The 26,713-nt window shown below is 26.2% G+C and overlaps 2 protein-coding genes across 4 annotated transcripts in view; one reads left to right on the top strand and one right to left on the bottom strand.

Annotated features, from left to right (window-relative positions):
• Nucleotides 1–562: 562 nt before the first annotated feature.
• LOC132952658 (alpha-1,3-mannosyl-glycoprotein 2-beta-N-acetylglucosaminyltransferase-like) lies at nt 563–5,391 on the bottom strand. The gene is made up of 3 exons (XM_061025012.1): nt 4,991–5,391; nt 3,813–3,926; nt 563–3,262 (listed from the first exon to the last, which is right to left on the bottom strand). The coding sequence occupies exon 3, from the start codon at nt 3,107–3,109 to the stop codon at nt 1,829–1,831; it is 1,281 nt and encodes a 426-aa protein (XP_060880995.1). The 5' UTR covers nt 3,110–3,262; nt 3,813–3,926; nt 4,991–5,391; the 3' UTR covers nt 563–1,828.
• A 452-nt stretch (nt 5,392–5,843) lies between these two features.
• Nucleotides 5,844–26,713, top strand: part of LOC132951738 (proto-oncogene tyrosine-protein kinase ROS-like) — a 31,413-nt gene continuing 10,543 nt past the window's right edge. For 2 of the 3 annotated variants that reach the window (XM_061023659.1, XM_061023660.1), the window contains exons 1-7: nt 5,844–6,208; nt 12,090–12,146; nt 23,578–23,637; nt 23,760–23,853; nt 23,933–24,153; nt 24,417–24,659; nt 26,521–26,677. In XM_061023659.1, the coding sequence (XP_060879642.1) occupies nt 6,086–6,208; nt 12,090–12,146; nt 23,578–23,637; nt 23,760–23,853; nt 23,933–24,153; nt 24,417–24,659; nt 26,521–26,677 (955 nt within the window). In that variant the 5' untranslated portion in view covers nt 5,844–6,085. The remainder of the gene's footprint in view (nt 6,209–12,089; nt 12,147–23,577; nt 23,638–23,759; nt 23,854–23,932; nt 24,154–24,416; nt 24,660–26,520; nt 26,678–26,713) is intronic. The other variant, XM_061023661.1, reaches the window with a different exon arrangement.

The raw sequence follows: 26,713 nt of genomic DNA on the forward strand, positions 1-26,713 counted from the left end.
CTGTAGATTAATTATTAAATATGTGTACTACTTACCTATAAGGTATAATAATATATTATGTTTAATTAGTATATTTTAAGTTTAAATAATAATATTATCAATACTTTTAAGTTTTAATTTTTGGTAATATTTAAGTCGTTAAAGATTTAATTACAACTATAGTACGACTGCTTGTCCAATTTTTTTTTGTTAAAATAAATTGGTCTTTTGTCCGTGCATACATTTAATTTTTAAACTAGTTACTAGTTAGGCATTAGTTTAATAAATTTTTAACAATTATTGTGTCTTAATTATTTTAAAAATACTAAACTAAATTTTTTTTCTCTTTTAAAAAGCCTGATTAAATATTTTTAGCCCATCCCTCACACAGTAGGTATGTTATATGCAACATATTATATAAAAATAAAACTATATTATATTATATTATTTTATCTCTATAGCTGAATAAATAAACATCTTTTCACCCTACATCCATGATTAAATTTCTCTCATAAACAAAGACAAAGATAATAAAATAATAAATAACTTTTTAAAATATTTAATACATAAATGATAAACAAAATAGCAATTCAAATATATTTATTATTATTTATTATACCCATATATTTTTTTTAACAAATAAAACACAAAACAATAATTTTCTAATTATTAATTTATAAACAAGATAACAAAATAATTTAATAGATAATTAAAATCTTATTAGTTATAACAGCCAATTTGAACTATAAAATTTGAAAAAAAAAAATTAAATCAACTTCCATTATGAATTTATTACTCTACATATTCTTTGGTAAACAAAATATAAAGGATTATTCATAAAGAACACAGTTTTTAATTTTGATTTAAACCATTTAATTTTTAAATAAATGCATTAAGTATTACATATAATATTGTTTCATTAAAAAGTTGAGATTTAAATGTGAAGAACTCTGGTTTCAGCAGAACAGCACCACCCAGGGGTCCCACAAGGGAGGGGGGGGGCGTTAGACCTGGAGTACAGTTGCCCACTGAAATGAATTTGTAATTTTCAAAATATTGATAGGTATACTTTTTTTATATTAAAAATTATTTTATAAAAATGTATGATAATATTTTATCAAAACTACTAATATATGATATATTGGTTATTTTAAGCTGTGGGTTAGTCATATATTTTTAGAAATTATCTTTAAGGGATACCTGTTTATGAGTTGTATTTTATTATTGAAAGATTCATATAGGGCCAGCAAAAACATTTAGTACAGGGGCTCAAAATTTGATTTGGGGGGCCTAGATGGCCACCACTCATACATCCAACGCAACAATTGCCTTACTTTCTGAAAAGTTTCACGGCAGACTCCATTCCTACTGCAACTATCACCAGGAAACACCAAGAACTTGCAATTTTATCCCGTGTGACACTTTTCTTTGAGACTTCATTAAATTGCAAGCTTATAAAAACCAAACTAGATCTTTAATGGATCTCAAGCGAGAAATTCAAAAGATTATCAGTAAACTTAATGGGCAAGATTGAAAAAATAATTAAGAATTTTACAAACTTCTAGTTACTATAGTAACTATAGGCCAAGAAAGTAAATGGGATGATACAACCAATATAGTTATACACTTAAGTTTTCAGCTTATAGTGAAACAAAATATAATATAATAGTTAATATATTATTTTTTTTAAAAATTAAATAGAATAATAGAAAATTTAAAAACTGTGTCATTTATGAAACATTCTTTACATTGGTATGCTAGTAATGTAGATTATTTAGTTTAAATTATAATTTAAATTAATACATTTTATTTACATTATGTATAAAAATTTATTAAAAATGATAGTATATCATTGCCAACTTGGATCATAATTGTGCCATTCTTTAATAGGTGTTAAATACACTCTTCTATTATCATATGTGAAACTAATTATGCCTTTGTACGCAGTTCTTGGTACACCACTTTTGAAATCGTCCATCAGGCCAAATAGTTTCATCAATGATTTCAAGTTATTCTTAGTATAATATATGATTCTCACAGGATCACTATGACCAATTTGCTTATTTTTGAGTTCATTAACACTGACAAGTGGTGATCTATATACTATTTCTACAAAATTGTTATCATATTCATCTTTTAATAAATAGGTTAAATTTAATTTGGTAAAATCAACTGGTAATTCATTCAAGTATATATATTTTAAATGTTTTTCATAAAAAAGACCATTGCTAACACCTATTTTTCCAAATGTTTTTGTTCTGGATAGTTCAGGTCTTATACATGATCTGCCTTTTCTTTGGTCAGGATGTCTCATCCAATCATCCCAATAACTATGAGGCCATTTATGCATTAATTCTATCCATATTTTACGAGTTAACATCCATCCAAGTCCAGGAAAAAAATCTGATCTGTATAATAACTTTGGATCGTTTCTATCAATCAACGCAAATTTTCCATTGTCATTCCAAGCAGAAACGCACCATAAAGTTTCATCTTTTTGAAGAATTGGTAATGTAGCTTTAAAATATTCATAAAAATCTGGAGCTACATCCAAGTCATCTTCGACAATTATCGCAGTTCCATAATTATATGTGTTGAAAACTTGATTAAGTGCCCATTTATAGTGTCTTGAAATTTTGAAATAACCACTAAATTTTTTCTCTTTAGATGGCACTTTAATTTCTTTTTGATCAGGTTGATGTATATGAATTAATTCTCTACCAAAACTTTTTATAACTTGTGATGTTCTTTCATGTATACAGTCTTGAGACACAATAATAGGAAAATCATCTTTTGATTTGCGATATTTTAGTAATTTGTTTATGCATCTTGATATAGATGGACGATTACAAGCAATTATTAAAATAGCAACACTTGATGAATTCGACGAATTGTGTTTTTTAAATTGATAACTATCTTCGTGGTTTGAATAGTTTAACTGTTTAATATTTTCACGTATTAAATTGTGTGTTTCTACTTCGATTTTTAAACGCAACTCAAAATCATCCAAATTTTCATCAAGATAATTATTGGGTTTAGCTATGAAATTATCATTGGGTATAAAATGATTAATACCAAGCCATACAAATATACTGAACAAAACTAATGCTATAAAGCGATTTTTTTTCATAGTAGCATATAATAATCAAATGGTGGATTTTAATTTAATTATCAATAGTATTTGTGCCATAACATTCAAAATCATGTTTTAATGATGATTTTCCAGCAACTTGAATTTTAATACAAATATAGTTTTTTCTTGTTAAAATATAGTACTTGAAATCTGCAAAAATATATTTTTATTAATAATTTTCAACAATGTAGTCAGTTAAACGTAAATTATCAAGGTGTAAACAAAGATTTAATAACTTTACATTTAATTTTCCTAACATTTTTGCAATACACTAGTATGTCATACAATTATAAAACCATTATTTATAATATAAGCAATATATATATTTTTAATAAAAGTAAAGAGTGATCAAATTTGTGTTCCAAAAATAGGATAAATAATATAATGATAGTAAATATTTAATGTTTAATGACCGTATATTAGTTTAAGCAAATAATTAGTCATAGATTACACACAAATACACTACACACCAAACACGATCAAGATATTCCATTTGACATTAATATAAATACAATTGAATTAGAAATTTGACACTAAAAAAAAGGCCATGGAGATCTATCCCCTATACCCTCCCCCACCATGAAAACACCCATGTTAAGCTATCATAAATATATAATGGTAAGTACCTATTGAGGTGCATACTAAGTTTCATATTATATTTGGTAGTTAGGTAGTATACAAATATAAATGTTATACTTACATCAGTCCAAATGTGAGTATTGATTAAAAGATTTTTGTCATAATTGCACAATAAAAAATATATTGATGTAGACCTTGATGTACCTAGTTATCTTGCAACATGGTACATATAAACCTGTAAATAAATTATTCCATTACTCAAATATTAATTATGAAAAATTAAAAAACTTATATTGTTGACTTAAAACCACAGCTTCTGTACTGTATAGCTAGTTTGCAGATATAATATTTTATATAATGGGGCAGATCAGAGATAATTTAATGAATGTTTATGATAAAACTATAAAACTAAAGAAAGTATGTGCAGAAATGAAGTCTTTAATTGTGATTTAAAGTTAAATTAAAACATTATAATTGTATGTTTTAATTGTTTCCAAAATTTAAACTCTGAAGGTTTAGATAAGCATTAGACATGATTTGTGAATGAGTAATTTAGTATTTTAGTATTTTAGATACAATAAATTAAGATAAAGAATTTTTCTTAAAGTATGATTGAGAACATAGCATATTATCATTGTACACTTAGTAATAGCCGTTAAGAATTTAGTGTATATGTAATGAATGATTTTTATCTAATAATAGTTAAAGATAACAAAGATTTATAATTCATTTTAATGAACTACCTATTTAATGAGTATAGTCTATAAGTAAGGAATACATACCCAAAAAGTCTTTATCAAATAGTATAAATAAAAACGTTTATTGTTATTTTTTGACAAAGTAAAACTAGAATAATAAAATAATGCACTAAAATTGATACATAAAAGTCAATAGTTAATCACCATAGCGAAAACATTAGAAAAATATGATATTAAGCCTTGAAGATGATTATAAGATCTTTATGTTGGTGTTATTCAAACAATTAAATAGATAAATAAGCAATTATTGTTTAATAATTTTGGAAATAAGTTTCAAACAGAATTTTTTCCAAGGAAAGTTTTACCGTTAAAATACAAGCAGTATGCAATAATTAGGTGATTGATAATTGAATTTATGATTTCAATTAGGTAGAGGCAATTATTAAGGAATCTAGGAATAATCATGATAAGTATATATGTCTTCAATTGAATTATTGCAAAAGTCACGAGCTGACAACGTTGGAATTATAAATGGGGAGCTTTTCGATTTTATTACATACGAGAAAAAGAATTCGAGAGGGTCGACAGATAGCAAACATACCTAGGTCCTAGGAATAGAGGATTTCACGTATTCGCCACTACAAAATCCAACCGTCGAATCGTGTAGGAGAGCTTCATATTATCGGCTCGGCGAACACGTATCCGTAACGTTATAACATGGTGCAGTCCCACTACGTTCTGGGTAAAGCGTACAACGACAGACGTGGTGCTCGGTAGTTTGCCAACGAAACAGTTGGCGTACATTAATTTTAACCTGTACGACGTATACAACGCACGTACGGGAAAGGAGACAAGTGATCAGAAAAAAAATAATTGTAATTAACACCAAATAAATAACTAAAATAACGATCATCTATAATACTATGTATCGTGTAATTCATTTATTAGCCCGTGCGATCCAGACGTTATCGCAACACTATTAATTATTATTATTATTATCTATATTGTATCGGCCTACTCATGGCCTACTAATGAATATTATTATTGTTATCATAGTATAAGAAATAAGAAGTATGTTCAATATGAACTGTGTTTTCGTCCTAGTTCGCGCATGTGCCATCGCCTTGTGTTTTTGTGCATAATTAATGTATACGCGTGAGTGGGTGACGTCACCTGATATTTATTGTTGCTTGCCTATATAAATTATACATTCATGCCCCTTAAAAAAATATGCGCAGTCTTATCATTGAGCATACTTTTTATTCCTTATACTATGATTGTTATTATACGCAGCGTGATAACGGGTGATAAGCAGTGATCCACCACGGAACTTTGGTGGTGGTGTGATGTGTTTCTCGACCATCGGTGAATCGTTGGTGGCGGTTGCCGGTTGGCGCAGTCTGCCAGTCTCCTGCCGCGGTCCCGGCACCAACTTCGAATATCGCGGCCCGACGAACCAGTTTACCAGAGTCCACTTTACGGTCTCCGACGCGACCGTGGTTCTGTTTTACGCGTATACTCCTCGCGGTCCGGCAGGCGGTAAATGGTAATTCAGATTTCTGAATTCAGTTTTCCCGCGACCTTCGTATGGTGCATACTGCATATGCTCTTGTCTCTAATTGACGCTCCCCATGCGTGGCTTCGTCGCTTCGACGTCAATATTATAACATTTTAATATTAAATATTGTTGCCGTATATGATCATGGTCAATCTTTACGTATATCTTGTAACGCTGGTGTTTGCCATCGAAATCTCTGCGCATTCGGATTCGCAAAAGGATATCATTCGTTTGGAATGCAACGAAAGATGTCATTTACAGGTAAAATAAACTATCCGTGTTTACCAAAACATTTTTAAATTTTAAGTATATATTTACAAATTAGGAGATATATTATACTGGTTAGTATAACATTTTTGTTTCCTCAAGTGTTATAAATAGCCGATAATTATTGCTCGGAAACGATATAATTAAAATATGATTTGCGCGTCGGTATTTAGCAAATCTATTAATAAACATATTTTTTTTAATTAAACTATCTATTTATCATACGGAGTTATAGTAATATATTATATTCTTTGTAAGTGTAAGAAATATTTAATTTACTTAATTTTAAAATATTATATTTTATACCAGGAACTCCTAACTTGCTATTGTTTTGTCATCTAAAATACCGATAAGACTATAAGAGTTATTTCAACTCTTTCGAATAACACCATGTCCCCAATTTTAATGTAAAATAATCACAATCCAAAATAATAGTCGTTTTTTAAGAGGTAATCAGTGTAAGTCTGTATTCCATGATGTACCTATATTCACATTTAATTATAAAATAATTTTATTAAATTTGGTTGGTTACAAATATAATTACCCGTAATTACCTACCTACAGAATTAAATTTTAAGCCGAGTACTACTTTTAGTTTTTACTGATACTTACCTAAGTGTAAAATTATTTATATTTAATCTTTAATATCAGCTGTAGGTAGGTAGATGACGGAATCTGAAGAATTCTAAATTATAATTTACAAAAACAACAATTTTTAGTGTTTTATAAACTGACAAACCGTTAAGTGATCGTAGTTTAGGTACAATTAAATTATGGATAAAATATTCAACGTATATATTGAGTGTATTCGTGTATTTAATCGGTAGGTATTTTATATTTATAATAAATAGGTAGTTGTCAATAGCTTAAATATACTAGTATATTTAATCTATACCTAATTGTACTAATAATTAAATATATTTTACTCCAAATCCTGACTATGATCGATATCTAAGAAACACAACTAATTACTTTTTTGATAATTTATATAAATTTTGATTAGAAAAGTGCAAGACGCTTTTATTTAATCAATTTTTCCTTATTAAAATTGAGAGGGCTCACCACCCGTTTACTGAGCATTTTTCTTTGTCTTACTCTTAATCATTTAAAAAAAAGAATTAATTACAAATTTGAAGAATTGGTGGAACAGCCATAAGTATAGGTAGCCATTTTTTAAAAATGTACCGTTTTATGTTTTAATTATTTTAGAAGACTGTCTTTGTGTACCTATTGTATACGTTTTTGGTTTATACTACAAATAAGTAGATAATAAATTATGTAATATTTCTAAAATATTGATGTTTCTCAAGTATAAATAACGTTGAACAGGATCATGTATTTTTATTTTTAGATTTTTGGATTGAATTTATTATTACGTAATAAAATAATTTTGCCTAAAACCAAATCGGTAAAATATTTAAGGTATTTTATTAATTTTTCTTAACGTAGTGTATCTACTAAGTTCGCTCTTTTTAAGAGTAAATTACAGTAAATTATTATGGAAGCATAAAAAAAAATAATTGAGAGTAGGTAACGTAATAATCTTATATTTTTATAATATAATAATGTTATCAATATAATATTTACGGTTTGATATTCCTTTAAATATTCATTTGATGTTAGCTATATTTTATATCTAGAAATAATTGGTATAAATATTGGTATATATGCCTATTGGTGTAAAATTGAAAAGTTAAAAATGATATAGGTATTAAGGTCAGGTAATGAAGGAAGAATTTTTTTTTTAATATTCTTAAATGTAGATAAGATATTAATATTTGTTTACAACTAATGAGTTAAATTAATAATTAATAAATCTTTAATGCGTGTAAATGAAATTATTGTTGTTATACCGTTATTCTAAATAAATAATTGATCACTATTTACTACGATAAGCGGACCACTAATAGGTATAATCAGAATTTAGAGTATAGTACGGTATTATGGTAGTTAATATTGAATTCCACTTTGAGAATATGTATAGAACTATAGAAGTTATGCTTTATCTTTTGTCAATAATATTCTTATTATTAACTTCTGTTCAAATTAAAACTTCTGTTAAAAATTAAAATATTCGAATTGATAAAATGTAAAGTTTATTACCTACGCATTTGAAATCATACTAATCATTCTTCACAGGTACTAAATGTAATATTGTATAATATAATTTTATTTTATTGATATTTACTTCAAAATTATCAATTAGCAAAGACGTACCTATTTAACTTTTTTCTCATATTATTACTGGTTTGGGTGTAATTAGTTTTACTTCGTAAATTATGTATAAACAGTTTTTGTATTCATTGCCTAAACAACAATATAAATTATAAATATATATTTTCATATGTAACCTGAATTTTTTTTAGATTAAACGGAACACATGATGGCTCCTGTAATTAAAATTAACGGTTTGAACTTAGAGGTTATCAACAAAAATGAACAGCTTTTAAATGCTATTTTGGAAGATTATATATTATAAACCTAGTGTTAATGAACATATTATAATATATTAATTGTTTTTTGTTATTTTTTTTAAATAAGTCATACAATTAAGAATAGTTATTATAATTTACATTCAAATATGGTTAAAAATATTATATGATATTATTGTCCCTTTGTAGTTATACATTCCCTGGTCATAAAATTCACAAATTAATTAAGGCAATTTAGTGTACTGACGTGATGAAACATTTTAGTTAAACCATTTCTATACAGTGTCCCTCATAAGCTGGAAATATATCTGCATGTCTATATAAGTTTATATTTTATAGTTTAATACTTTTTATAGGTATGTAGGTTTATGTATATATGCATAATATATTTATATATATATTATATAGAATAATATGTCTATTTTATCATTAATATAATAGAAAGGTAATATATTAATGAAATAAAATTGATGTGCACTTTTATTCATTTTAGACGCAGAGTGAATATTATATTGGTTTTACAACATGAAAATAATGTTTTAAAAAAATGTATGCATTAATTGATACTAAGTATAAATTTTAATATAAAGAATAATTGATTATAATGAATTAATGAATTTACTTATTAGTTATTATTAAACTAATGATAAAAATATTGTCTGTGTTTGTACCTTGGTATTTTTTACGAAATTTCAATTTTTAAGCAAGTTATGAACATTTTATATAGGTACTCACTAAGTTATAACTCACTTAGGAATTGAAATATCGAAGAAAAAGCTCTGATTAGTATGTTCTTACATCTTCCTTAATCTTTATCATAGGTTAGGTTCACTCTAATATTAAAAATAACACACGATCGATTCTAATCACCGCAAATTTGGTACGACCGATGCCATTCGTTTGTACATATTATTTTGTTTGTTTGTACGACGTAGACAACACAATATACTTCGTTACATCATGCCCTCACGCATGTTGCGTACTATCGTCCTACAGATTGATTTGGCCTGGTAAATTAGTAAAGTAATTTTGACTTGTAGCTTATTCTATAATTAGATTGAAATGGACTTATTTTATTGCCGTAACTTTATTTTTGTATACATTGTGTATACATTTGTATTTACGAATTGCGTCTTTGCCCCCTGGCCCCTGCCCACTGCTGGCCATCCGGGTATCGATCAACTATTTTGTTACTATTATTATAGCCTATTGGCTATTAGTAGTTACTAGCTTACACATTGCTTTTATATAATATAGGTATGTGTATTGCTACTAAGACATATTTTAATTAGTTATTTTTAATATTTTTAATAATGAATAATCAATATATATTTAAAAAGACTGCTACAAATCTGCATAAATTAATAGTGCTTTTTTAATTCATAAACCATAGGCTAATTTTTTGAATTAAATTATTATAATATAATTAGGTACCACATGTTTAAATTGTACTGTTTATTATTATGTTTTTGCTAATTTTAATTATAGGTATTGTTTTATTACACAATTAGGTATTCACATAATAATTACTTAACTGTTTATGTACGCATTATTAATCAGTTTTAATGGTCTTAGATTATAAAAATGATAGTAAACCTTTTCCTAACTTAAGAATTACTATATAATTGACTAATTGTATTTAAAAGTATTTTTAACAAATTTTGGTAGTATGTTGTATGTATCGATAACGAAATGCCATACATTTGTAATGATAAATAGAAGTGGTTTATTCTGTGGCAGTAATGATCTTGATTTAAAAGTAGTAAATATACATGGCTACCTAACAAGTAAATAATAACTAAAATTTAACATTGTTCATCCAGACGGTTATTATTACTAAAGGTAGTTTACGCATCTACAAGGGCGGACAGGATGTCCGCTTATTTCACTCGTAGGTAGATAATGAACAATTATTCAACCACCTGTTCAAAAATGTGATTATTTTATATTTCTTTGGGCACCTAACGGAAATAATTCTCACGCGTATTTATTTCATTTAGGTTTATTTTTTTTTGAAACAATCCCATTGTGTCTAGAAATTATTTTTGGATTGTATTTAATTTAATTTTTGCTTTTTATTTTAGACCAAAATGATTTTTAGTTAGCTAACTATTATTATTTTTCATACTCATATTTTTTATAGAAAATATACGTTAATGCGGTCTTTTTTGTTATAGAATCATGATCACTCTAATTTGTAATTTAACAAGTTCTGAAGGGATCTATCAAAGCCCCCTTATCAAGTAAAACTAATATTATTATATTATTATTATGTAGGTTCAAAATATGTGATCATATTTACTCATTATGTTCTTTTTAAATACAGATTGTAAGCTGTATAAATAAATAAAAAAAAAGAAGCATTACGTCAATACAATATTCTATAATATTAGTGTATAATATATAGGTACATAATATGTATGCATATTATATTATAATATGCTGTATAGACATAGATGTACCTATAGTATTTAATAAAATATAACTTGTACTATTTTACATAAGTACCTAATACGAGTAGTATTGAAATTAATGAAAAATATATTAGTGAAAATACAAAATCATATAATAATATACACTAACATGGTATATTTTATACCTACATAAAATTAGTTGATAAAATTGTACATAGTTGTAGTTTGAACTCTAGGTATATTATAATTTCATATTATACAGAGTGTCCGCCGTATTTATTCTTGCACACTCTGCCTACCTATAGATTCGTTAAACTATTTGTGGAAATAATTAAACTTAGTTCTAAGTATTTAAATAAATTGGCTCTGAAAAATCTCAATTTTTTGAAAAATACTTTAGCATTTTTAATTTTATTTTTAAGCAAACCAAAACATATAATAATACCTACCTAATAATAATTAATTATCAATTATAATATTGTCGCCCTAATTTATAACTAAAAATGTCAACTATCATATTTCAAGTATAAAATTTGCATAACAATTAATATTGTTAGAATAGATTTATTAATGTAGAAATTGCAGCGATACACACTGTACATATTTAATTGGTTTACCTATTTGTTTAATTTAAATTTACCCACCTAAAGAATACGATCGGTAGGTACAAAATAAAATCGTTAAACATTTATTAATTTATGATAATAAACGATAGTAATTGTCTACTCTTATATTTTGAAATACATACTTAATACAATAGAGTTTAGTATTAATCAACTATCAAGCAGATAAAATAGGAATAAATGTTGAACAAAAACCAAAATGTAAAATATATTTTACCTACATTTTATGATTATAAACTTATGTAATCAGTTATTTGTTTTAATTGATAATTAGTTTCTTTTTAGTACGAATTTATGTAAATTTCATCAAATTTATTCTAATAAAAAAACTATAATTTTTTACAAAAGACATGTTCTTTATAGTTGTAACTTCTAATTAATTAAAATTTTAATTATTTTTTTTTAGAATGAAACTTCAAATCACGGAGGACTCTTATGCAATTCTGAATGTATAGTAAATCAGGTAATATCTATGTATACATTATATACCTAGGTACTTAGTGTTTTTTTATAATAAATAATAACTCAATACGAAATATCTTAGTTTCTATCACTTATTGGATCTATTTGATATAATTTTGCATAATGTATTGATTTATGTACCTACTAGGATTTTAAATCGTGAAAAAAAATCTCCCTGAGAATATATTTTTTTTTATGTCCGGTGTTTACATGTGCGCCGTTTATTGGTTTCGTGTCGGGCGAATGGTATGGTACCTATTACCTATATTTATAATGTGGTCAGGTGTAAAATTATTTTTTTAATCATGACATTTATATGCAGAAACCCTAAAAAATATTTTAATTAAAATTTACAATGTTTAGGGGTTTTAAAATGAAACACTCGAATTCATTCCTATAGTCTATAGTTAGTATCCATTTCCGTTTCCGCTGGGCTTCATCATATTATAATATAGGTACTCAATTGTTTTAAAAATTTGAGATTTTTAAACTCTAGAAACAATTTATCAGAATATTATATTTGAAGCATTTGAATGTTAGTTTAACACATTAGTACTAAATATTTTCATATCAACTTTTTAACCGGATACAGTATTATTGAGGTATAAATAAAGTAGGAATTTTGTAAAAATATAAACGTCAGGTGGTGATGGGATATGATGGGTGCTACGGAAGTTCACTTGACCGCTCACAAACAAACCGCTGAACAATAGGATGAACTAGACTGTGTATTAATGCGTAGATCCTTTTTCATGTTAATATATATTAAATCTGTAAAACATTGTCCTATATTATGTATGGATCTTATATAAATTACCGTAATAATATAATATAATACTATTGATTTTGTAGTTTATTTGATTTTACAAATTTTACTTTTTCTTAAAATGTATTATTTTACACATTATATTAAGAATAAAGTTATATTATTTAGTACAAAATAAGTTTTATATTGGATGAGGATGAAAATGATTATTTTGTCACTGTTAATGGCTAGTAAAAGTACTAAACCGTGAACAACGTAATTTATAGACTTAAGTATACATCCGGTTTCCTCGTGACCAATATATTAAATATTAATAGTATTATTAAATATAATATCTACCTTGAAAACCCCGTTAAGTAATATTTGATTTGGTGTTCCGAGTATTTTAGATAATATTATTGTCGTAATTAATTATATTGCATATATATTGTGTAAAAACGTTTATTGAATTATATTTATAGGTAAATTGTATGTTTAGGTAACGTATATTGATTTATTACTAAAGATGGGATATAAATGCATTTTGCATTTATTTTTGCTTGTGGTTTAATATAAGAGTTGGTTTTATTTAACAAAATTGTGCTGCTGTTTATTTCTCAAAAACTTACATTACTACATAAGGATTAAGGATATTATTTAAAGAATTCAAATTTACACTACGCTAATACTTATAGGTTATAAGTAATAATATTACATCTTAATATGTCATCTTGCTGTAGCTTTACGCCCTATACCTATTAAATGTATAGTTTTATTTTATTACAAAAAATTATTGAGTTGTGTTTTTAAAAAACTGTGTAGTTAGGTAACATTTAAAATCCGCAAAATGTAATCGTCAGGTTATTATTATGCGTAATTATTTTGCAGTACAGAATAATTGAATCAAGTGGCCGGGATACTTGTGCATATTTCGCTGTGAACAAACATTTATTGAACGTTTCCTGTCTTGTTGCAGACAATAGGAGTTAATTGTAATTTATATAAAACCTTAATCCTTGGTTCATACGTGAAGAAAATGAATCTTTGTATATTTCATACCTCATGGATAAAAATAAGTCACATTTGACATTATCTTTTTTTATTTACATTTTCAAAATTGATTGACTCTAGTACTCTACTGATAGAGGTGTAATGTTTAAATAATATATGTGCTTTTACTTGTATGGTCTAATAATTAAAGCCTAAGCCCTATATAGGCATGTAATGCCGTTTATTGATATTTTCAATTGGGAGAGAGGTTATATTCAAAAATATATATGTATATATATATTATGTTTTATAAAAACAATTTCATGTTTTTATATAGTGACAATTTAGCTATGTTCAACACCCCCTAGTGTGGATGCCATTAATATCATAATATGATACCTAAATCCAAATAATCCAATCAAACGCGAGTTGTAATTAAGGTTATGTTTTTAACTTTCGTGTTAAATTCGAAGAATCCACTTAAAATCCAACATTAGCAATCAAAATATACTTAATGAGTATTAATTATTAATTGAATATTTGAATGTATGCACTATGCAATATAGTAGTTGTCATTTTTGACCATGTTTTAAGTACCTGACCTTAAACGATAAGCTGCACGTAGATCAACCACACCCATAAAACACTATACATATATATATATTATGTTCATAATTTAAATTTTAAACTTACATTTTTAATCGTCACTCAGCTACTTTCATCACAACTAATTGAGGAGTGTGGACAATTTATACGTCGTTATAAATATAGATATTTAAATTTTAAAATTCTTATTACGTACTTAAAATGCTTTTAAATCAATAATTGTTTATTTTACCTTTTAAAATATTTATTTTCTCAAAACAGAAAACATTTTTTTTCTAAACTTGGGAGTGTTTACTTTACATATACCTAACTAGTTATATTTCAATTTACCATACCATACCACATACACCATCATATATAATAAATACATTGTATTACCTACCTATGTATAATATAATATTTAATAACTAATATGGCTTTATTTAAGTTTATTGTAGTCTATTAGTCCATAAATGTTTGTGTTTGGTGTAATAAAGAAGTGTGATCAGTATGTTTAATAATAATTATTGCTACTAAACAAAGTCAAATTGATATGAAGGGGCTCTCGACCCGCATTTGTGGATTGACTAATAAGTAACCCTGACTATTATTTTATCGAATTAATACATTGTTAGGGTCCCGGATGATGTACCGTGTGAATTGCTGTGGATCTGGTCAACATCGTTTAATTTAAATAAAAACAAAACTTTATTTTTATTTATTGCTACTTTATTTCATTTTGTCATCAGTTAAATACATTATTTTTGTCTGAGTGAGCATTATTATTATTTTAAAACTCGTTATAGTGTTATAAAGTTATTAAGTTATTTAAGCAATAATTTCAAAATATTATGTAGTTTATCAAGTTAACTATTATATGGTTTGACCTCATAATATTTTCACGCTATTAAATATTGAGTTGATTTTTTTATTCATTCTTATTTTAAAAACTTGTTAATCCATGGATAGGTATTCTATATTTAAGTTGAATCTGTATTAGTGTATTCTGTTGTATAAAGTACAGTTACAGCTATATTATTATTAATTATATAATATTATATATTTATACTTTTATATTGTCAGTTGTTATTTTCTTATGACTTCTTAATCTTATTTTTTTAATATCACAGGCAATAACTTGAATATTTTCTCTTAATGTATAATACTAAAAAAGGTGGGTAAGTGGATGTCCCTCTGCTGTATAGTAGGTTACAAGAGGGTCACTGTAAAGGATGGTATTAAATTTGAATTCAATGATATAATAACATTGTATAAGAAAAACGATTCTGAGCGAAAACGGTCAGTCAGCCTATGATATTACCAAGTATATTTGATGATATTATTGTGAATAAAGTAATTTATATATTTACATATTTATGTGGAACCTTGTTTTGAATTTGATAAATTTTGTCAAAATTGGAACCTTAAATGCTTATAAAAAAAATTGTGCCTATGTATTTTTAATATTTTACAATTGGTATTGTAACAATATATCAGGAGCCTTGCATTAAATTTTCACGCATTTTTACCCAACAAATAAAAATTTATTGATATTTATAGAAAAAAAAACTAAAAAATTGAAAACTGACAATGTCTGTAAACAGCTCAAAAACAGTCAAAATATTTTCAAAATTGTTATGGTGTATAGAAAATGCTAATACAAACATTCAGTAAAATTTTCAAGTATCTACAGTCATTCGTTTTTTAATTACAATAAAATAAGAAAATTGTTACATGAGAAATCGAGTGAATATCAAATGTTGTAAAAATATAAATTTCAGACGTTCATACAAATTTAATTTAAGTTTCTTGTAGACATTTTTAGATTCTGAGCGAAGAGATGAATGTATTGATTTTACAATGATGTGTGTTTTTTTTTTATTTTTGTGTCTGTCATCACCTTTTAGGACAGTAAAAGTGGTTGGATTTTCTTCAACAGTAACTTTTCTGATAGGAAAGTGAATCTAGTTGGGGGGTCCAAAGTAAACATTTCTTAGTAGTTTCTAAACTCGACGTGAAAAACAAAAGAAAAATTAAGGAAAAAAGGGAATTTTTACGCAACATCTGTTTTTGAGAAAATCGATTTTGGTTTTTGGTGCAACTCTAAACCAAATGACCGTAGGTACATACAATTTTGACTGAATGTTCATATTAGCATTTTCTATACACCATTAATTTTCCAAATATTTTGAGCTGTTTACTGACATTTTAAGTTTCCATTTTTTTTAGTTTTTTTTCTATAAATATCAATAAAATTTTATCTGTTGAGTAAAAAAGCTTGAAAATGTAATAGAAGGCTCCTAGGTTATTTTTTTAAAGGCAGATGAAAAAAATTAAAAATCCTTAGTTACAGTTTTTATTTATAAGCATTTAAAGTTCAAATTTTGACAAAATACGGAAAAATCACGAAAATTAGCAAATTATTATGAGTTGAGAATTCATAAAAATTTTTCTTTTTAAATCTAAGATTTGAAAATGTAATATAAGATTACTCATAAGTTTGTCTACCTTTATCAAAAAAAAAAAAAGGTGGATAAGTGGATGTCGCTCTGCTGTACAGTAGGTTACAAGTGGGTCACTGTAATGGATGGTGTTAAATTTGAATTCAATGATATTTTTTCAACTGCTATTAGAACGATATATCAGGAGCCTTATATTACAACAAAATAAGAAAATCGTTACATGAGATATCGAGTGAATATCAAATGTAAAAAGGTGGAGAAGTGGATTTCGCTCTGCTGTACAGTAGGTTACAAGTGGGTCACACTAATGTATAGTGTTGAATTTGAATTCAATGATATAATATCATTGTATAAGAAAAACGATTCTGAGCGAAAACGGTCAGTCAGCCTATGATTTTACCAAGTATATTTGATGATATTGTGAATAAAGTAATTTATATATAACCTATTTACATGGAGCCTTGTTTTAAATTGTCAATCCTTAGCTATAAAAGTAGAACATTTTATACATTTTTAACTACAAAATAATTATTAAATTTTAAATTTGATAAATTTTGTCAAAATTTGAACTTTAAATCCTTATAAAAAAAAATTGTGCCTATCTCTTTTTAATATTTTTCAACTGCAATTGTAACAATACATCAGGAGCCTTATATTAAGTTTTCACGCTTTTTTACCCAACAAATAATATTTTATTGATATTTATAGAAAAAAAAACTAAAAAAATTGAAAACTGACAATGTCCGTAAACAGCTCAAAAAGAGTCAAATTATGATGATGTATAGAAAATGAGAAATTTTCATGTATCTGCTGATAATCGTTTTTGAATTTAAACGAAATAACGGAATCGCTACACGAGAAATCGAGTAAACAACCAATATTGTAAAAATATAAACTTCAATCGCTCATAAAAATTTAATTTGATTTGCTAGTAGACATTTTTCTTTTGTTAAAGGTAGACAAACTTATAAGGAATCTTGTATTACATTTTCAAATCTTAGATTTAAAAAGAAAATTTTTTTTGAAATTCTAACTTAAAATATTTTGCAAATTTTCGTAATTTTTACGTATTTTGTCAATATTTGAACTTTAGAAGCTTATAAAAAAAAATTGTGACTGGGTTTTTAATTTTTTTCATCTGCCTTTGAAACAATAACCTAGGAACCTTCTATTAAACTTTCAAGCTTTTTAAACCAACAAATACAATTTTATTGATATTTATAGAAAAAAAAACTAAAAAAAGGTGGATAAGTGGATGTCGCTCTGCTGTACAGTAGGTTACAAGTGGGTCACTGTAATGGATGGTGGTAAATTTGAATTCAATGATATAATATCATTGTATAAGAAAAACGATTCTGAGCGAAAACGGTCAGTCAGCCTATGATTTTTCCAAGTATATTTGATGATATTATTGTGAATAAAGTAATTTATATATAACCTATTTACGTGGAGCCTTGTTTTAAATTTTCAATCCTTAGCCATAAAAGTTAAAATTTATAAATTTTTTTAAAATTTTATTTTTAACCACAAAATAATTAATAAATTATAAATTTGATAAATGTTGTCAAAATTTGAACTTTTAATGCTTATAAAAAAAAATTGTGCCTATGTATTTTTAATATTTTTCAACTGCTATTAGAACGATATATCAGGAGCCTTATATTAAATTTTCACGCTTTTTTACCCAACAAATAAAAATTTATTGATATTTATAGAAAAAAAAACTAAAAAAATTGAAAACTGACAATGTCCGTAAACAGCTCAAAAAGAGTCAAAATATTTTCAAAAAAATGTGCAAGTATCTACAGTCATTCGTTTTTTAAATACAATAAAATAAGAAAATTGCTACATGAGAAATCGAGTGAATATCAAATGTTGTAAAAATATAAATTTCAGACGCTCATACAAATTTAATTTAAGTTTCTTGTAGACATTATTTTTGTTGATAAAGGTAGACAAACTTATGAGTAATCTTATATTACATTTTCAAATCTTAGATTTAAAAAGAAAAATTTTTATGAATTCTCAACTCAAAATAATTTGCTATTTTTCGTGATTTTTCCGTATTTTGTCAAAATTTGAACTTTAAATGCTTATAAATAAAAACTATGACTAAAGATTTTTAATTTTTTTCATCTGCCTTTGAAACAATAACCTAGGAACCTTCTATTAAATTTTCAAGCTTTAATACTCAACAGATAAAATTTTATTGATATTTATAGAAAAAAAAAAACTAAAAAAATTGAAAACTGACAATGGCCGTAAACAGCTCAAAAAGAGTCAAAATATTTTGTAAATTTTATAGTGTATAGAAAATGCTTTACAGCAATTTATTTATAAAATTCTATGTTATTAGGAAATGGATTTTTGATTTGTAGTATTATTTAATATTAGTATAGTACCAATATAATTTTCTTTTTTTTCAAATTTCACTTACTGTATTAATTACTATAAAAAAAATTTGCTTCCTACGAAAAAAAAAAAGTTGAGAAATTCTTATAATTTTTAGAAATTGAAATTGGACTTCTGGATGTTTATTTTTTTCCGCTTATTGGTCTTAATGCACAAAAACCGACCAGCTTTACCATAGCCTTAATAAAGGTAGTATTAAATAAGTTGTATTTTAGATTCTGTGTGGAACGATGAATGTATTGGTTTTAAAATGATTTTTTTTTTTTGTGTCTCATCACCTTTTAGGACGAGTAAAAGTGATTGGATGTTCTTCAACAGTATCTTTTCTGATAGGAAAGTGAATCTAGTTGGTACTTTGGGGGGGGTCAAAAGTAAAAATTTCTTAGTAGTTTTCAAAAGCGCCGTGAAAAACAAAAGAGAAATTAAGGAAAAACGGGAATTTTGGTTTTTGGTTTATTTCTAAAATAAATGACCGCAGGTACATGAAATTTAGACTGAATGTTTATAATTGCATTTCCTATGCACCATAACATTTTCCAAATATATTGACTTATTTTGAGCTGTTTACGGACATTTTCAGTTTCCATTTTTTTTAGTTTTTTTTTCTATAAATATCAATTAAAATTTATTTGTTGGTTAAAAAGCTTGAAAATTTAATAGAAGACCCCTAGTATATTGTTTCAAAGGCAGATAAAAAAAATTAAAAATCCAGTCACAATTTTTTTTTATAAGCATTTAAAGTTCAAAAAATGACAACAATTTGCAAATTATTTTGAGTTAAAAATGTATGAATAATTTTCTTTTTAAATCTAAGATTTGAATATCTAAATGTAATACAAGATTCCTCATAAGTTTGTCTACCTTTATCAACAAAAAAATGTCAACAAGAAAGTCAAATTAAATTTTTATGAGCATTTGAAATTAATATTTTTACAACATTTCATATTCACTTGATTTCACATGTAACGATTTTCTTATTTTGTTGTAAATTGATAATATGCTTATATTAATGAATACCCTATGGTTTACAATAATAGTTAATATTAATACTTTGTCATATTCAATGTAGGTACCATAGTTGTTAACATACATATATAGTCATAAAAAGAATAGATATACTTTATGAACAAAGGGGTCATAATTAGATATTCTAACATTTAAAAAAAGGCTAGAGAAAAAATGAACTGCCCCCCCCCCCCAAATATTTTTCTGGCTGCGGCACTGATTTGATTGATTTTTGCTATTTTAATATTTTATTGCATCTTTAACTGAACATATGTCATTATTTGCACATTAGATGATAGGTAATAAATACATATTATTCCGTCAGGGACGGATTGGGATATAAATTCTGCCCGGGTAATCTGTACGTAAGCCTTAATAAAAAAAAATATCGTACACTACTAGTAAATTTAGTTATACATTTGGTATTTATAAATTATAACTAATTGATTGAACACTTGTTCTTACTTCTTTGGTTAATATTTTTGAGTTACTTCATTACTTGTTACTTTATTAATGATTAAATGATCTCATCTGTTTCAATATTGCGAAAAGCAGATCTTTTTCGATGAACATTAACACGAACGCCTCGAGCTACAAGTCAATCGCGAATGCTTGGAGATTCATGTTGTCACTAAGGCATCACTACACACATTTTTTGGTATAAATTAAAACTACTTTACTCCAAACTGTTAAATATTTATTTCGACGTATTATATGACCTGTAAATTACAAATGTATTTTGTTTATCTAATTAGTGGAAGTAGAACACAGTAACACACATACAAAATATTCAATTTTTATCGTGAATGGTGTCAATGGTAATCGGCTAAAGGCTGGAATAAAGTATTTTATTGTCTTTAAAAGAGAATAATTAGGATGTGCCATCTAAATACATTTTTTGGCGTCAAAAAATTACAGAAGTATTGCCTAAATAATTATGCACTGACGCACTGTATTTACTCAAAAAATAAATTACGTTTTACATGTCTCCTTTATAAATAAACTACTAACACTTCGTTGCCCGTAAAAAATGATAACTTAAAAAAATTATGATTGTTCAACTCCTTTTGGGTATAACTCGCTGCATAGTAAGTGCAACTCATCCAGGGTCGGATCGCGGACAAAGGGCAACTCTTCCATCTTGGTAGGCAATGTTCGAATATTCGATTTGATGCAAACTTGTACCTGATCTGCCCGAATAACCGATGTCCGATGGCAACCTATAATAAATAAATACTAATTTCTACTAATTATTTCAACTATATTATAACCAATAGCAGCTATTACGTTTATAGGTATACAATTTACGCTAAAAAAATTTGTTTTTTGCCGATTTTAACCCCTTAAATCAAAATTTTGCAAAAGCCTTTCTTAGTGTACTGTGAATTTGTAAAAATAATCTACCCTCAACATTTCAAATCTATAGCTGTAATAGGTTCAGCTCTGCGTTGTTATGAATAAATCACTCGGGACAATCTCGTTTATATATATATATAGATTTGTACCTACATTTTTTACATTTCATATTCCAAATTGATTTCTCGTTTTACAAAATAAAGATTAAATAAAAAAATTTTATTAAAATTATTATTAACTAATGTTTATTTTTTAATAATAATAGAATATTTATTATAATTAACAATTTAATGTAGCGTATGTTCGGGAAGAACAAATATGAACCTTAAATAAATATTAAATAGATAGTTCGGAGTACAAAAACGACAAACGGAAACCTGCCGGATTAATTAGCCACCTCCCGCCACTCACCAGTACATGATAACCGAAATGTACCGGAGCCACTTCTGTTAATAAAAAATATGCTGTGACTTGTGGATCCATCAATAGTATATTACGACCCAATATTCGCACCTTGCAAGGACCTTTAATTTATCGGCTGTCGGAGTATCTGACTATTGACCAATTAATAATTATAATCTACCTATCTACCTAATATAGTAATATCTATAATCGTGGTTTGAACTGTGAAGTACTGAAATGTGAATTGTGTATTAAAATCGTATTAAAATCCAATATCCATGTAATCGTATTCTGGTATCAGTTATCACTTGAATAAAACTGTGACTATAAATAAATAATATTATTATGCCCGCAATACAAGTTATAACTCATGGACTCTTAGGGCCGTTCTTACAATGTCCGGTAAAGTGTCGGTTAACGCTGACCGACTGATAACAGATTTTATTACCGGCAGAATTCGGCCGGTTAAGTGTCGATTAACTTTAACCGGACATTGTAAGAACGGCCCTTACAATACAATTGTAAAATATTTCTGTGTTAGTTGTCTAATGTCTACTTTAATTTTAAAAATAACAGTAAAATGGATTATTGTGAACGTTAAAATAAATATGGTATTTTGTATGTTTGTAAGACGAAGACAACATAGGCGAGTATGGCGTCTTGTTAAATTTAGTTGGATAAACATTTAATGAATCATCAATATTAAGCTAAAGATACTATTAAATCAATAGAAAAAATTATGTAGCTAATTAATCCTCCAGGTTCGTAGCCGTAGATAGGAAAATTAAGATATTTGTATATTTTGATTTTGTTATAATTCTGTTTTACCGGACACCCTTTTTTTTGCAATTTTGTTTCGTTTTAATGTATTTTGTTAAGCATGCTGAAGAAAACGATGGTGAAGTCAGAATTTTGCAGTCTGACTTAGTTTTGAAGTCTGAGACCCACCCAAGGTGGTTTTACTTACAATTCCTAGATATTTAAAAAATGCATAGGTACTAATTTTTTTTACCTATTATCAAAACAATTGCTTATAAAACCAAATTAGAGTTAGTAAGGAGATGAATTTCTACTTAGGTTGGACAACCTAAATTAACTATAAGTCTATTAAGAGTATGAAGCTTTAATAAAAATAAATAGTTGTATAGAAATATACTTAAACATTAAACTTATTTTTGCTATCCGAAATATTAGTTGATGAAATAAATAATTATGCAATGTAACATTCCAATTTGTAAAGAAGTTACTTTACATGTTTTGATATTATGTCATAACTTATACTCACAAAATCAATGTAGGTACTTCCAGAAAACTTGTCACCCTCTCTCTGACAATAATCTTAATACATTTTAGATTTCTATCAAACCAGTTTTTTTTTATTTTATTTGATTTAACCAATACCTAATTCATTGTTCCTACATTTATAATTGTATTTTTCTTATATTTAAAAGATATATATATGTTTTGTCTTTCAGTGTATTAGAGGATGTGCTTTATGGAACGAGGCACTTAGTAGCAATTGTTCGAAAGTTTGTGTAAGTATTTAATTGTATGTATATGTATATGTTAATATGTGCATTTAATTAAATAATTTCATACTAAAAACTTTTAAGAGTTGTATTGAGACATTTTTTAAAAAACTTTAAATATATTGCAGGACAAATTTAATGCAAATTACATATCTCAAAGCAAATTATATTGTATTGCAGGATGTGATGATGCTATTACTTTATACTTCCAAAGGATCCAATGTATGTTTAATAATAATTTCCTTGTTAATATTTTATCAATTATTTTAATATTAATTCCAATATAATATATTATATTTAGTTGAAATTGGTCCTTTACCGTCCCCGACATTAGTACCAGATTCTCTATTTGATAAATCTCTCAAGCTTCAATGGAAAGGTGTAAGGAGGAAAAATTTCAAATATAGAGTTCAATGGAAGTTAGAAAATAATCAAGAAAATTGGCAATATTGCCAAAAAGAAACATGGAATAATGACTCTATTATCCAATTGGAGAATCTCCGGCCTTATACAAATTATCAAGTACCTACTAATTTCATGGGATTATATATATATATATGTTAAGAACATTAGATGGCTTTTATTTAGTATTAATTCAATGTTAAATAATTTCATTATCTTATTCATTATTTATTAACAAGTATTTAATATAAATTAGAATTCATTTTTATATGAATACTTATTTTAATTTCTGATAAATAAATTAATTTTACTAATTATTTTTATTTATTTATTTAGTTATAAATACATAATATGTACCTAATTATTGTTTTTATCTTTATTAGTTTCGTGTGGTACTACTGTTACCATGGGCTGGAGTAATGCAGTTGGTGGGTTCTGAATCAAGCGTGGTAATCAGTACACATCCCAGCAAAGTACCACCTTCAATGACACCAGAAATTGTGAGAACAATTCCTGCAGATTCTAGTATATCAGTTACATGGGCAGCTATTCCCTTTCCTTTAGCCCCAATCCTATCCTATCACTTGACCATCCAAGAGCCTACAAAAGAGTACACCATCTTCAAGGTCAGAACATGATATGTACACACAATTTCTGTTTTGCTTATTTGTTCTTCTTCACCAAAATGCATGGTCTTCAATGCACAATTCAATATTACTTTTAGTAAATTTATTAAAAAATAATTATAATATATTTCACAGTTGATTCTGTCAAACTAAATAATTACTATACTATTATATGTAAATATTTTTATAATATTTGGATTAAATGAATTTCAAAAATAGGTTTAAATTTGCTTTGTGTCATTTATGGAAATATTATAATATACTACAATACTACATATTATATCAAATCTAATATGTATTGATATTTTAGATTCTGAGTGGAGCAATCTGGCACGGATCCAGAGCAAAGATCTGGGTGGAGGGGGGCAACAATTTTTTTACAACAAATACAATTACAATATACACTATTTTTAATTTAAAATTGTTTAAACCTAAGTACCTTTGTAATATATTACATTATCATACATGTCTGTGATTGAAATATAGTAGGATCAGGATCTATAGAATTATAAAAAAAATATGTCTAGAGAGAGGGCTGGGCCCCTAGGCTCCGTCAGCAATGAATGTACCAATTGCTTTTACGGTGAAATGTTTTTTTTAACCATTTATTGTTGGCTATCACCTTTGAGAACAGTAAAAATTCTCAACTTTCAACCTTGAGAATGGTTTTGTGTAAAAAAATTGGTACTTTGGAAGTCAAAATTAAATATTCAAATTACTTTTTTTATTAATCGGAAAATCCTAAATATAACCTGAATATTTACACAACACCAAAATTAATTTTTGTTTTGTCTTTTAAAAATGAATACATTAAATATTAACATTTTCTAGACAAAATATAATTTTCATAATATTTTGGCACTTTTTGATATATTTATGGACAAGATTGACCTTTTTTAGTTTTTTTTTAAATTTCTATGATGAAGTTAAAACACTGTAAAATTTAATAAGTTACTTAACACAATTATGAATTATCGAAAATATATCAGAACCCATTTTATTATGAGCATTTGTAGTTAAAATATTAACAAAATTCATTAAATTCATTTGTTGTTCAAATGTTGACATAATTGGATATTTAAATAAAAAATTACGATCTTTCCTTTAACAGTTATTGTTAGTTTGTTTTAATTCAAAAAATATTAATCATATGGATTTATCAACAGTTAATTTTTCAAAAATGTAGACTAATTTTAAGTTAATTATGCAAATAGTCTCAGTTCTAATCTAGTCTATTGAACAAAATAATTGTGGTATTGACTACAATAATATATGCTTATGTTTTTGCTAACAATTTGTTCAACCTACTGTATTATTAATAGCAATATAAAAAAATTATAAAATATCCTTAAAAATAGAGTTTGACACCAGCTCAGATTTGTTTTATCATTGAATTCAAATATAACACATCCATAATTGTGATATACTCAATGACAAATTACACTTAAATTTTGTCATATAACAGAGCGACTTCAATGGTGTTTTTATCTTTAATAGCCGAGTTATGTTTTATATGAAATTTCTGGTATCTTTAACCTTTCACTTCTATGTTTTACAAATTCTATAGTTAGTAGTTTATGCTTTTAGTTATTCTTTGCCAATGTTAATTAATAAATAATTGAATGTCTGATGTATTATAATTTATAACTTTTTAATGCATTTATAAGTATCAACTATTTTATTTGTGACTAATTATCTGTGTTTTCTATTAATTTGATTTATATATTTTCCTTAAACTAACATTTTATACATTCTATAACATTTAACACTTTATATTTATACACATTTTTATTGTTGTATTTTTTAACTCTATAAAATTTGATTTGTGTTTTATATTTATTAAATGTGTGATGCTATTTAGGAAATATTGACTGGTAAAGAAAATGAAACAGAAAATTTTTATATGTTCCGTAATTTGGAATCGGCAAAAAATTATTCTATTTCACTTGCTGCAAGAAATGAATATGGTGTAGGACCAATGACCAATGTCTTTGTCAAAACCCTCCCCACATCAATGAGTAAATAATATGCTTTTCATTAGTTTAATTTATAAT

This window comes from Metopolophium dirhodum, chromosome 9 (assembly GCF_019925205.1).
Source record: "Metopolophium dirhodum isolate CAU chromosome 9, ASM1992520v1, whole genome shotgun sequence".
Lineage (NCBI taxonomy): Eukaryota > Metazoa > Arthropoda > Insecta > Hemiptera > Aphididae > Metopolophium > Metopolophium dirhodum.

What these genes read in the sequence shown, in the direction of transcription:
- LOC132952658 (XM_061025012.1), bottom strand. Translation starts at nt 3,109, where the DNA reads ATGAAAAAAAATCGCTTTATAGCATTAGTTTTGTTCAGTATATTTGTA.